The 12,501-nt window shown below is 56.9% G+C and overlaps 1 protein-coding gene across 1 annotated transcript in view; it reads left to right on the top strand.

Moving 5' to 3' along the window:
- Positions 1 to 3,913: 3,913 nt before the first annotated feature.
- AGO2 (argonaute RISC catalytic component 2) overlaps positions 3,914 to 12,501 on the top strand; it is a 102,633-nt gene continuing 94,045 nt past the window's right edge. Inside the window, exon 1 of the mRNA XM_040626155.1 lies at positions 3,914 to 3,950. Within this exon, the coding sequence (XP_040482089.1) occupies positions 3,929 to 3,950 (22 nt within the window). The 5' untranslated portion in view covers positions 3,914 to 3,928. The remainder of the gene's footprint in view (positions 3,951 to 12,501) is intronic.

Below are 12,501 nucleotides of genomic sequence, written 5' to 3'. Positions count from 1 at the left end.
CTTGAGTTCTTAATTCAGAAAAACAGCCAATGGTCTTGTCCAAAGAACCTTAGAAGGGTTCAGCTGGAAGGGATCATAGAAAGAGCGCTACCTCAGTGTTTCCCAAAGTGTGCTCCATGGAACACGAGGTAGCCTGTGGCAAAAGAGTCCTGTGGCCCAGTGGGTGTGGGGCTGCATACCTTCCCCTCCCTCCTCTTTGTAGAATCATAATTTGTCACACTCTGTTAAAGGTTTTGAGAAGACTTGCAATCGATAAATCTGTTTAGTGTTAACTCAACGCTTCTCATTTATTTGACCTCCTAACCCTGCCTTATCACACGCAGGACATGTTTTTGGAACTGATTTATTCCAGTGTCTACCTTTCAGACTTGGAGAAACGAAGGGTCCCCAATGTTGAGGGCTTCGTGGGCCTGACGACCACAGGAGCGCAGCGGGTGCTTTCCGCTCACCTCCCCCTGCCTCTCCTGCAGCCCACCTGCGCCGGGCGCTGACCCGCGTCTATGTCCCTGGCGGGGATGCCAGCCCTGCAGTCGTACCACAGCACGGGGAGTCCCAAACGCGGACCAGTGGATTGTACAGGCAGAAAGATGGGGCATCAGAAGACCCCTGAGTCGGCCCTGCGTGGCCAAAGTCAAGTGCTGGAGGAGGACTGGACGGGAGGAGCAGAGCAGCAGTGTGGGGCTCCTGGAGATCATGTCACAGCAAGAGTTGGGGGGACTCAATGAAATGTGTTAAGTGTTCACGGATGGCGGGAGAGGAAGGCAGCGGAGCGTGGGGCTTTCTGCAGGATGATGGACCCGCTGGCCCTCCGGGGGAGCCCAGGAGGAAGAGCAGGCTGGGAGGAGGGGAGAGGAGATGCGCTTGGTTTGGGGGTTGCAGGCCCGGAGCCCATGGGAGGCGGGGCTCCGCAGAAAGGGGCGGGAGGGCTGCGGGCGGCCAGGCAGCTCCGGGAAGAGAGTCCCAGCGGCGGGGACCCGGAGCCCCAGCCCGGAGACGGCGCCCCCTCGCCTGCAGGGGGCGCGTGTGCCGTCCCCGCCGAGTCGCGACACAATGAAGCGTCTGGGAGACATTATGTTGCCTGACCTTCCGCACAGGAACCCTTGCAACAAAGTTACTCCAGGCGTGCGCGCGCTGCGAGGAGCCGCAGGCGGGGCTGCGGGGACGCGCGGCTCCGGGGCCTGGGGGGAGGTGGGGGGGGACGAGGCTGGAGATGACAGCAGCCTGCCGCAGGGAGGCCCCGGGTCGGAGATTGCGGCCGGGAGACAGTGGGCGGGGGTGTGCGGGAGAAGAGGCAGACACCGAGCGCGCACCGGGGGACATGCTAGTTCACCAGCAGGAGAGAGAGAACACTCGTGGTGAGAACGAGTGAGCACAGAGGCAGCGGGACAAGCACACTCCCCGCTGAGCAGGGAGCCCCGCTCCGGGCTGGATCCCAGGACCCCGGGATCACAAGCCGAGCGGAACGCGGACGCTTAACCCACTGAGCCACCCAGGCGCCCCCATGGTTATTATTTAAAAAAAAAATGTTTTATTGTGAAATACACAGAGGGTACAGAAAATACACATAAAAAATAAATGTGCAGCTTGACACTTGCAAATGAGCAGCAATATTACTGGAAAGAGCATTTCCCGCACATCAAAAGCCCCCACGGCCCCTGCGTGGTCACAGCACCCTGCCCCCCCCCCAATCAGTGCCCACCATTTTGACTCCTGGTGACCACCTTCTGGCTTACCTTAAGCTTTTTACTAATTATGCATCCCTAAACAATGCAGTTTAATTTGCCCGTTTTGGAACTTTATGTGATATAAATATAAGTATGGCTGGTGGTTTCTTTCACTCAACATTCTTGAAGTTCATCCATATTTGAAGGGTCTTCATTTTCATCACCTTAGGAGTAAGCATCCATGCCTGATGGATATCTGGGTGGTACCCAGTCCTGGGCTCCTGTGCACCCCCGTCCCTTCCCACGCTCCTACACATGCGTTTCAGCAGCTCCTTTACCTAGGGCCATGTGTTAGCTTTTCCAGGCACTGCCCAACAGCTTTCTCCAAAATGATTGTACTGACTCACACTCGGACAGTAACACTCTTGAGAAAATGAAGACGTGGATCTGAAGAGCCAGAAGAAGGTGAGGTGGGGGATTCTGACCAAGCAGCCAGGGACCGTGTTGCATAGGGCAAGTACACCAAAGTAAGGGTTTTGGACCACGCGCAGATGGAAATGGGGTGCCAATGAAGGGTTCTGAACGAAGCAGGCACAAAGCCGGATTTGTGACCACACAAAGATGACTGTTGGGTGGAGAGCCCGCAAGGGTCATTTCAGGAGCTTTTCAGGTGGTCCAGGCCACCTTGAGGGGTATGGTGGTCAGCAGAGCATTGGAAAGGGATGCATTGGCATCAGGGAGGCTGATGCCATGGCACCAACCGCATTCCTATCAATGATTTGCTGAAGATCGGTGTCCTTTTAAGTTTCTCTCCAGAGGAAATCAAGGTTTTCTGGCACTTGTTTAGGGATGTCCTTGAGAATTGCAAAGAGCTGGCAGTGAGCCTACTTAGGATGCTAAGCTCCTTGCAGGCAGGGTTCTTAGTCTTTGCATCGCCCTGGGCGGCAGGAACACGCAGTTCCTGGCACCCGGTGTGCAGGTACCACATGTTTATAGGATGAAGGAATGCGCCGGCAAGCGTGTTAAAATGATGATGAGCACGTTTGGATTGCATTTCACCTTCAGACTTCTAATCACCCACCAATTAGGAGAGAAAGGAGGTAACTGTTGGCTGGCTTTCCTGGAAAAGGATCCCAAAACAGTTGGATCCAGGGGTCTTGAAGAATGGGAGGATTTGGGTAGGAGGGATAACTTTCCCAAGTACGAGGCGGATAAGCACAGAGACACATGGAGGAGTACGAAGGGGTCCGAGAAAGGCCCCACGGGAAGAACGTGCGAGAGCGCTGGAGAGGATCTTGGGTTTGAGCTCATCGTTGATGGCAGCTAAAATTTACCAAAAACTTACTGTTCCAAATTTTTTTTTTTTTTTTGCATGATTATCTGGGTTCTTGGCCGGGAGGTGGCGGTGTGGTCGTGTGTGAGGGCCAGCACGCGTTCAAGTTCAAGCTCCGGGCTGGGAGCAAGCTTCCCGACATTCATGTTTCGGTAATAACTTAAAAAAAAAAAGCCAGGCTGGGATGCTGGGGCGCCAAGACTCCCAACAGCACGCCTGTACTGTGTCCAAGTTCCCCCCAGGGCGAGGTGGGGGGGAAGGGTGGGAAGGGCCGTGCGCCCCCCTCCAGCACCCCTCTCCGTCCCCCCGCTAGGAGCCAGAACGGGCTCCCCACGCGCGCGGAGGCGGCGGGGAAAACAAGGGGTGTGTTTTCTTTCCTTTCTTCCCGGCCTCTGGCGGCAATGCCAGGCTGGCCCGCTCCGCCCAGTCGGGGAAGACGTCGCTCCTCTGAGTGGCTGGGAGGGGTCCCCCGCCCCGCATCCGCCCCCGCGGCGGCCCCCCCCGCCGCGCCCCCCGGGCCGCGCCGTCCCCGCCCCCACTTCCCCGCGGGTCCCCGTTCCCGCCCCCCGCCCGGCTCCCGGCCGCCAGCGCGCCGACCCCGCCCCCCGCCTTCCCCTCTTCTTCGCCCCTCCCTCCACCGCTTCCTCCCCTCCCTCCCCTCCCTCCCCCTCTTCCTCCCCTCCCTCTTTCGTCTCCTCCTCCCCGCTTCCTCCCCTCCCTCCTCCCCCTCTCTCTCTCGCCCCTCCCTCCCCCCCGCCCGCCCGCCCGCCGCCTCCGCCCGCCGCCCCGGCCGCGTCGGGTAAACCTGTTTGGTGAGGCGGCGCGCCGGGGCGGATCGTGCGGCCGGCGGCTCCCTCGCGGCTCGCGGCGTCGGGGCCCGTGGCGCGCGCGCGGCCGCCCCTCGGCCCCGGAGCCCCTCGGCGGCGCCACCATGTACTCGGGAGCCGGCCCCGGTGAGTCCTCGCGCGGGGGCGCCGGCCCGGCCGCTCGCGCTCTGCCCCGCGGCGGCGGTTGGCGGGCGGGGGGCGGCCGGGGGGACGGCGGGCGGGGGCGAGGCCGGGGTGGGGAGGGTCCCCGCGGGCGCGGGCGGCGGCGGGGCCCCGGGGAGGACGGCGGGGCCGGGCTGCCGGCCGTTTCCTCGGCCACCGCGGGCGCGCAGCCCCGGGCCTCTCGGGCCCCGAGTCGTCGGGGCGCCCCGCGCGGCCTGGGCCCTTCCCGCGCCCCGAGCCCCGCGGGTGGAGCCGGAGGCGGGGCCGAGGCCGCGCGGCCCGCGTGTAGGCCCGAGGCCCGCGCCCGCCGCGCCCGCCGCCCGGCCCGGCCTCCTGCGCCCCGCGTGCGGCCCCGCTACGCTCCGCGGGGATGGCGGGCCCGGCCCGGCCCGGCTCTAAGCGCCGGAGGGGGTTCGGGCCCGGGGGCGCCGAGCTCGGGGTGCGGACGGCGGGGGCCGGGGACGCGCGGCTCCGGCGCCAGACCGAGCCCGGCGAGCCTGGAGCGCACTCAGTTTCGTTTTTCTCTTTGCCAGCACTTCTGCGGCCCCTTCTCTGAAGGAAAGTCTGGAAATGATGAATTTTGGCCAATTCCTGTGGGTAGTTAGGACTGTAGACTGAGAGGAACGGGAAGCGGCACCTTAAAACCCTGAAAGTGCGTGCGTCTCATTTTCATTCCAGACACGCCGGCTCCTTATTCAAGTGCTAATTGCCTTTTACAATTTACTAGAAGACGGTGAGGAGATGTGTTGATTCCCTTAGCACCCCTTCTTACTAGTCCGCTTTCTTTGGAAAAGTTCTAAAAAACTTGAAGGAGTAACACATTTCCCCCCTTGTTTTAGATGCACAGTGGAAGGGCAGCTGAGGTGCTGGGCCAAGAAAATGGTCAAGTGTTGTAAAGCTTTTTTCCTTCTCCCGCCAGGCACGTGGCTCCTAAATTTCCCGGCTGGCCCTGCCACTTGGCCAGGGCATCGCCTGTCCCCTTTGTCCGCCAGGCTCCAGCCGGCTGCAGGCCCCGCAGGCGCCAGGCTTGGTCCTGGCCCCATGCTAGGTGCACTCCTGCGCCTGGCCGTCCACAGCCACATGCTGATGGGGCCCTGGCTTGACCTGTTTCAGACTTGTTGCAGGTCAGGGGGTCTGGAAGCCCCTTCTTGAGCCACTTAGATCCCTTGACCTCAGCCCTCACTTCTGTGTCTGTTCACAAACAGCTCTATGCCTTGTGAATTCTGAGTGTCTTTTATCTGATGTCACTTAATTTGAAAGCTGCTCCAAGGCCGAGTGAGACCAACTTTTAAGCTCTTACAGGCTCTTGGCAGTTTGATTGCAGAATGGTTTGAATCCTGCCCCCAGAGGTGACTCGGGTCTGGTGGGAAGGGCCGTGGGCTCCGTTGGCACAGTCCTGAGGGCTGATTTGGCTTCTTGAGACCCTGGGCAGGCGGTTTCCCTCCCTTCCCCCTGTCCCCACCATGAAATGGCAGGGTGGCCCCTCACCTAACTGAGTGAGGCGCTCCCAGGAGTGCCTGTAAAGGAGCCCAGCAAGTGTTAGACACCAGAGTGTGGATTTTTTTTTCAGATCTTAAGTTTAAAAGTTGAAGGCCCAGAAAAAGTAAAGAACCTTGAGGAAGGTCGAGCTTTGTGTTGTGCCTCAAGTTAATTAATCCATAGGGTGGCTCACTAAATGGGTGATGTTCATTTTGAAGATAGTCAACAGAGGCTCCCGGAGGTTAAGAACCTTGCCAAGGTCATATGGCCAATGAGCATTAGGACGATCTGTCTGATCCCAAGCTGACTCTGTACATGCTCCATAAAGAGGTGGTTTTCAGTCCTTTTGACCTTGACCCGCAGTCAGAAGTACCTGTTACATCCAGACGGGACTGGGGGGCACGTGCACTCAGGTGTAATTGAACGGCGACCTTCTGAAAGCACTGCTTACTCTGAACTGTGTGCTCTGCACAGGGGCATTTTTCTCGCCTCATTTTCCAAAACCTGTAGCCCTCTGGATTGCCGGCTCCTTTCTGGTCACTAACACCTTTTGGAAGAGTCTTGCTCTTCTGTGGATCTCTGCATTGTGGGGAGAGGACCCCATGGTTCTCGGATGAACCCGCCCTGGAATTGGACAACTTTGGGTGAAAAAAATAGATGGGTCTGTAGGATAGTCCTTAGCTAATGGCGCGATGGGAATGAACCCAAGTTCCAGGCTCTGTGAGTGTGCTGTCATTATAAGGCTGCTTGCGGTTCAGTTTTATTCTACACACTAAGGCTTTTAATTTGGCTTGAAAGGAAGTTTTGGAGTAGTTTCTTCGATGAAACTCTTTTTAATGTTATATTTCCTGATTTAGAATAATGAAAAGATGTTCAGTCTGAATTGTAGAAAAATCACAAATCATTTTGCTGCTTTCAATTTTAATACACTTATTAAGCAACTTACTAAGTAAATTAATTCAAAAGGTAGAGTTCCCAATAGGTATATGTTATGCCCGTGATAAATGTTATTACATGTGTGAATTAACGTTTGTGCTCTGAGGTTTGGTATGTCACTGCCTCTTCGTTTTGTAACTATTCGGAAGAGTTAATGGCTCAGGTGGGTTCTCCAGTGACCCTGACCCTTCAGAGGTGAACAGATCAGTTTGTTGTTGTTACTGATGTTGAACCACTTAAAGATCTTAAACTATGTCTGAGGGATCCTGTTTGAAGGGGATTGTTTCTTTGGTTATGGGGCTTAAGCTCCTGTGTGTCACATCGCTCACCGCGTGGCTACAGAGTAACTTTTGTGATCCAGAAGTCTTGTTGGAGACGTGTCTAAGCAGGATCATGACTTTGAGGATACCTGGCTTTCCGTGAGGTTTTCAGTGTCACCGAGCCCTCCTGCTCCGGCCCCTCTCCCCGTCCCCAGTTACAGTGAGGCTGTGTCCTTGTCGCCAGTGATGGTGCGTGTTTGCCAGACAGCGGACGCCCCCCCACCCCGCCCTGCTGAGGCTGCTGCGGGCCGGGTGGCGCGGATCCGTTACAAACCTGGAAGAAACCTATAGATGCGTGTGTAGGAGATCAAGACGTAAAAGCGTCAGCTCCTCACCCGCCTGGTTTCGGAAGCAGAGTATTTCTCGTTAACTTCGAATTTCAGTGTCAAAACTTGAAACAGCGTCAGTGCGGTTTATCCTTTGCAATGAGTGTCACGTGTGTCTGGTAAAATATATTTGTTTCAGAAATCGTTACTGGGGGTGTTCAAAATGGAACCCCTGACTTTTTTTAAGTTTCTATTGTGACATGGTTTGAGCGACTGGTTCAATATTCCCGCATTTTCCCGTCACCAAGCCTCAGCCGCTCTCAAGACGGTCTGCGTTGGCTTCGGATGTTTTCCCCTTTTCCCCTTTTGCTTTTTGGAGATACTGGAAAGCCAGTTCCAGCTCCGTCGTTTCACCCCAAATACTTAAGTACGGTGCCTAAAGAAGAGAGTAAACCCAGTGCGGTTTTCACCACAGTCATAATCCGGTTCTCTCGGTGTCTCGGAAGTGTGTTCCCAGCGGGTTGTGTTGGATCGTGGATTTTAATAGAAGTTCACACGTGAATCTGGTTTTGTGTCTTTTGGGGCCCTTCAGTCTGGACTCTGAAGCTAGCGCCCCTCCCCCGCCCGCCCCCCTGTTGTGGGCTTGTTGGAGATACTTAAGTCTTTAAAATCCCTTTTCTTCAAAGTATGTTTAGCCCCCTCCCCTGTTTTCTAAAAAGAACCTTGTTGTTCAGGATCCCTCTTGTTTTGTTGAGGAAGGCTCGTTGGAGACCCAGTTGCCTGTCATTTCAATTCTGACACATTTATCTTAAGCAGTGTTTGTAGACCCCTTTGCATCTGGAATTTTCCGTTGCAGAGGAATCCTGTTTCTTGTGGTGTTCTCAGCAGAAGGGATGCTTGGGGATGCGTAGAAAACCTGGATGGTACTTGCGAGGCGCGTGCACTTGTCTCCGCATCTCCGGAGAACATGGCGATGTCTCTTCCCCAGGTGTGCGTGGGGCCTCTGCAGTTGGGGGGGCGGCCTCCCTCCTCAGTCACCTTCTATCCATGTTTGTTTCCGACTGTGTCTCCAGACTTCCCGGCTCTCCCCCCGACTTTGTTACCTCATCCTCTGCGGATGAGCCCAGGTGTGGTGCTGTGGCCATGGGCGCTCTAGCCAGTTTAGATATCACTAAGCTACACTACTCTAATTTTTTTCTCTAATCTTTTTTCCTGCTTTTCTCTCTCAAAGTTTAAAAACCTGAAACCTCTGGGTCCTTACTCTTCATGACCACTCTCCATGGCCATTCTAATTTATCTCTTTTTAAAAAAAATTTAAAAAGATTTTATTTATTTATTTGACAGCGAGAGAGGGAACACAAGCAGGGGGAGTGGGAGAGGGAGAAGCAGGCTTCCCGCTGAGCAGGGAGCCCCATGTGGGGCTCAGTCCCAGGACCCGGAGACCGTGACCTGAGCTGAAGGCAGACGCTTAACGACCAAGCCACCCAGGCGCCCCTCTAATTTATCTTTCAGTAGAGCTGTACGCTGGATGACCAGACAGCTTATTGTCCACACCGGAAACTTTTGCAAGTGAACCAGGGAGTGCAGGGCTCCTAATTATTTCCCTGAGAAAACAGGCATACACTAGGCCTGCCTGGGTGAATCAGGATGGATGTCTCCCTGACTCAAAACATTTCTTACATCTTGGGCTTGTAGATTGGCTCAAAAATAAAGGGCTTAAACGTCTTGTTTGTTTGTTTGTTTGTTTGTTGGTGTATTTTAAAGATATGTGCGCACCATGGGGCTCAAACTCACGACCCTGAGACCAAGAGTCCCTACGCACCGCCAGCTGAGCCAGCCCGGCGCCCCTGGGCTTACTCATTTCAAACTTGTTTCACTCTTCAGTGGATTTGCTCTTACTGAAATCCCCCTAAGGTCTGAGGGATGCAAGCACGGTCTTTGAGAGATAGCCACTGATTTCTCCCTCGGTCGCTTGCTGCAGACTGGAGACAGTTTCCCTGCCCCCCCCCCCGGAACTTAAAAACCCCACCTTTTAATCTTCTTCTTACTTCCCTCAAGTCACAGCTTGAGCAGTGGACAGACGGGGAGTGTCATCGGCGCCAGCCCTGTGGTGTCCTGGGTCTCAGTTTCCTCATCTGTAAGCAGGGAGTTGGGCCTGCCTGGCTTCGGTCCCCTCATGTCTACCCTCTGCTGACTTCTGACATGGCTGGGGCTGAGGAAGGAGCCAGGGTGCCTCACCCTGTGTGTGAGGGCCCAGGGGCCACATACGGGTGATAAGCAAGGTGGGTCCGCCCATTTTGACAGCGCTGCAAGTGAAGAGGGGCTTTGGGGGGCGCCCGGCGGGCTTGGGCAGTTAATCGTCTGACTCTTGATTTTAACTCAGGTCCCGATCTCGGGGTCGTGGGATTGGGCTCCACGCTCAGTGGGAAGCCTCCGTCTCTCCTTCTCCTTCTGCCCCTCCCCTTGCTCATGTGAGCACACTTTCCAGCTCTCTCTCTAAAATAAATCTTTAAAAAAGAAGAGGGGTCTTGGCAGCAGCATGGGGGACAGTATGTGGAAGTGGGAAGGGGGGATTGTAGTCAGGTGGTCAGGGCCTGAGCTGGTGGGGCCCCTCTGGGTGGGATGGCTGTGGGTGGAGGGCTGGACAGAACCCGTGGGGTACCCTCGGAGCGTAAGCTTGGGCCCAGGTTTGGATATCGGCGTCAGTACTTAACTAGGCAGGCTCCACTTGGTGACGTCCGCTGGTACCTGGGCCCCAGACACCTCTTCTTCGCCTGGGAACCGTGGCCAGCTATGACATTTTTCTAAGCCTCTGTTTTCACCCCTGGAAAATGAGGCCAGTGGCACCGCCCCCGAGAGGACACGGTGAGATGTGCTGAGTAGCCCTGGGCTGGCTCTTCGTGTCCAGTGAGGGTGGGTGTGGATTTGCGCAGTGGTCTGGCCCTGCCCTTGTGCGGGACAGGGAGTTTCGAAAGCATGAGTGAGCCCGCAGCTCAGAGCCCGCCTGAAGGGAGCATGCAGGTGGTAGCTGGGAGCTGGCCGCATCCTCGTCTTCGCGGCCTCATTTGCGAACGTTTGGATGGGCCACCCGAGGGGGCATCTCTGCATCTAGCTTTGTTATCGGCAGGTGATGACAATGTCGACAAAAGTAGGAAATGGTAGAAGACCGGTGGGCTTTGGGGAACAGTCACGTGTGGCATTTGCATATGTTGAGACTGAGGCGGGCTCTGGGGAGGGGGCTGGAAGGCCTCGGTGAGGTGGAGGACAGGGCCGAGGGCCGAGTGGGAGTGGCCTCGTGGGCCTGCCCGCAGCTGGGGCTCAGTGAGTGGGGGAGTGAACCCCACTTCTCTAGCCTAACAGCTGGTCGAAGAATCACCCAAAGATCCTGGAAATTAAATTTTGCTAACGTCCCAGGCGATTGCCTTGTTATAGGGGTTTGAGACCCACTCGTGTGAGGAGGGGGCTGGGAGAGGAGGTAAAAACGAGCCTAGCTCGGGACCCGGGAGCATCTTCATTACAGGTGGGCAAAATGTGGGGAGAGTGGGCTTGTCGGCCCTGGGGCCGTGTTTCTGGGAGATGAAAGCGTGGAGGCTCCAGAGCGGACTTTGCGATGGGCCGGAACAAGTCAGGCTTACCGACCCGTGGTTCCCTTTCCTGATAAAGCTGCCAGGTCTGATTAATGACGGCCCCTCCTTCCCCGAGCTGCTCCTCCCGCTGCATGGCACGGTTCCACGTTGCTTCACTGCCTGTCACACCTTCCCTTAGAACTGGGGCAGAAGACCTGGAAGAGTTACTTCTGGGGACTTGAGTAAGTTGCCAATGAACACTGTTCTGTTTCCATCGTGAGGAACCCATAGCAGCAAACCCGGACTTATAGGGAGCCTTAAACCCAGCCAGACGCGGATCGAGGTGGTTCCTCCCCTGCACCTCTTTCATTGGAACTTAAACCCATCTCGAGGGTCGTCTGGGGCGGTCGTCCGAAGGGCAGAGTTTGGGTAGCTTCTCAGGTTGTTCTGGGTGTTTTGGCTCTGCGCTCTGGTACTTAAGCGTTGGCACATCAAGGGTCAGAATACTGGGGTGCGTAGGTCACGGTCGCGGAGGCGCTTGTCAGCCTGACTCAAAGCCGCGTAGCACAGCCGTTGGCGGTTGTTCTGTGCCGTGTCTTGCTCATTGTTGTTGGCGGAGCTTGAGCCCAGTGGGCCCATCCACAGGGCGGAGGACTAAGCGGGGTGCTTCACGAACTCGATAGTTGGGGTCCCCTGTGGTGGGAGCCTGCTCACCACGCTCCCAGGCCCCTCAGGTCGGTCCTGCTTTAACCAGGCTTCTGCCCGACACGGAGGGGGGAGGGAATTGGACACAAGGGGGTGGCTGCCTCTGAGTCTCGGTCACAGGGGGTGACTTCCACTCGGGGCCATCGGACCACGGTCCTGTCCACATGCAGGCGGCTGGGCAGGGCGCGAGAAGGCCCAGGCTCCAGGAGAGGTGACTCCTCGGGACTTAGGGCTAGCAGGCCGTGACAATGTTTGTTCCTTTGTAGAAACAAAGGAGTTGATAGAGAAATACTAGTCAAAGGTGGGTAGAAAGCCACGGAAGACGTGCAGAGAGTGAGGAGAACTCTGGGCAGAGGCTGGGCCCAAGGTGCCTGTAGACCCCGGGGGTTGTTAGGTGCCACCGTGGCATCGTACCCCCCCCCCCCCATGACAAACCCAGGGCACAGACTCCACAGGCTGACCTCCTTGCATCCTGGCTGAACCTCGGTGTCCTCCTCATACGGAGAATGAGCCGCTGCTGGTGGAGGTGCTTTGATCAGTCGAGATAATGCAGGCACATGGCAGTGGCTTGTCACAGCGCTCGGTGCCCTGAGAGCGCCGCCTCGTTATCCCTCCTGCTGTGTCGCCGGCTCTGCAGGAGGGCCCCTCTGGGTGAGTACGCGAGCGCCCATCCTGCCCCTCCTCTCCTTGGTTGACCTCTGGGTCTTTTCCTTGCAAGCGCTGAGGGTTAAGAAAACGTTGGAAAAACCACGTCCCTGATAAACAGCCTGTGCGGCGGCCTCGGGAGGCTAGGCACCGGGGGACCGAGATGGGCCGCGGTGCCCGAGCCGGTGTTCCCGCCAGCGCCCTCCGAGGGACCCGAGTCTGTGCAGCGTGGTGATGAAGCCTGCGAATGAGGACTCACCGTGTTTGGGGACCCGCCTCCCGTGCTCACATGGACAGGGGTGAGGCTGACACAGTGCCAGGCTCTGTCTCTCCACGGTGAGCCCGGTCACAGCTGCGCGGCACCCAAACACGGTTTTCTGCTTGTAGTTTCTGTGTGGCCCCGTCGGTGACTGGGGATGGCGGGGGGCGCCGCTGGGGACATGTGCAGCTGCCTCAAGCGGTTCGTGAAGTGCTCGAGCACGTGGCTCGCGGCGAGAACATCGACTCAGCCATGGAAGGTGTCTCAGCGCCGGGGACTGGTCATTACAGCTTCACCTTGAGCTGCAGGCAGTGAGGGCTTCTGGGGATGAGCAGTCAG

This window comes from Ursus maritimus, unplaced genomic scaffold (genome assembly GCF_017311325.1).
Source record: "Ursus maritimus isolate PB19 unplaced genomic scaffold, ASM1731132v1 scaffold_9, whole genome shotgun sequence".
Lineage (NCBI taxonomy): Eukaryota > Metazoa > Chordata > Mammalia > Carnivora > Ursidae > Ursus > Ursus maritimus.
The sequence above is the reverse complement of the archived record's forward strand: the minus strand, read 5'-3'. Positions and strand labels throughout refer to the sequence as shown.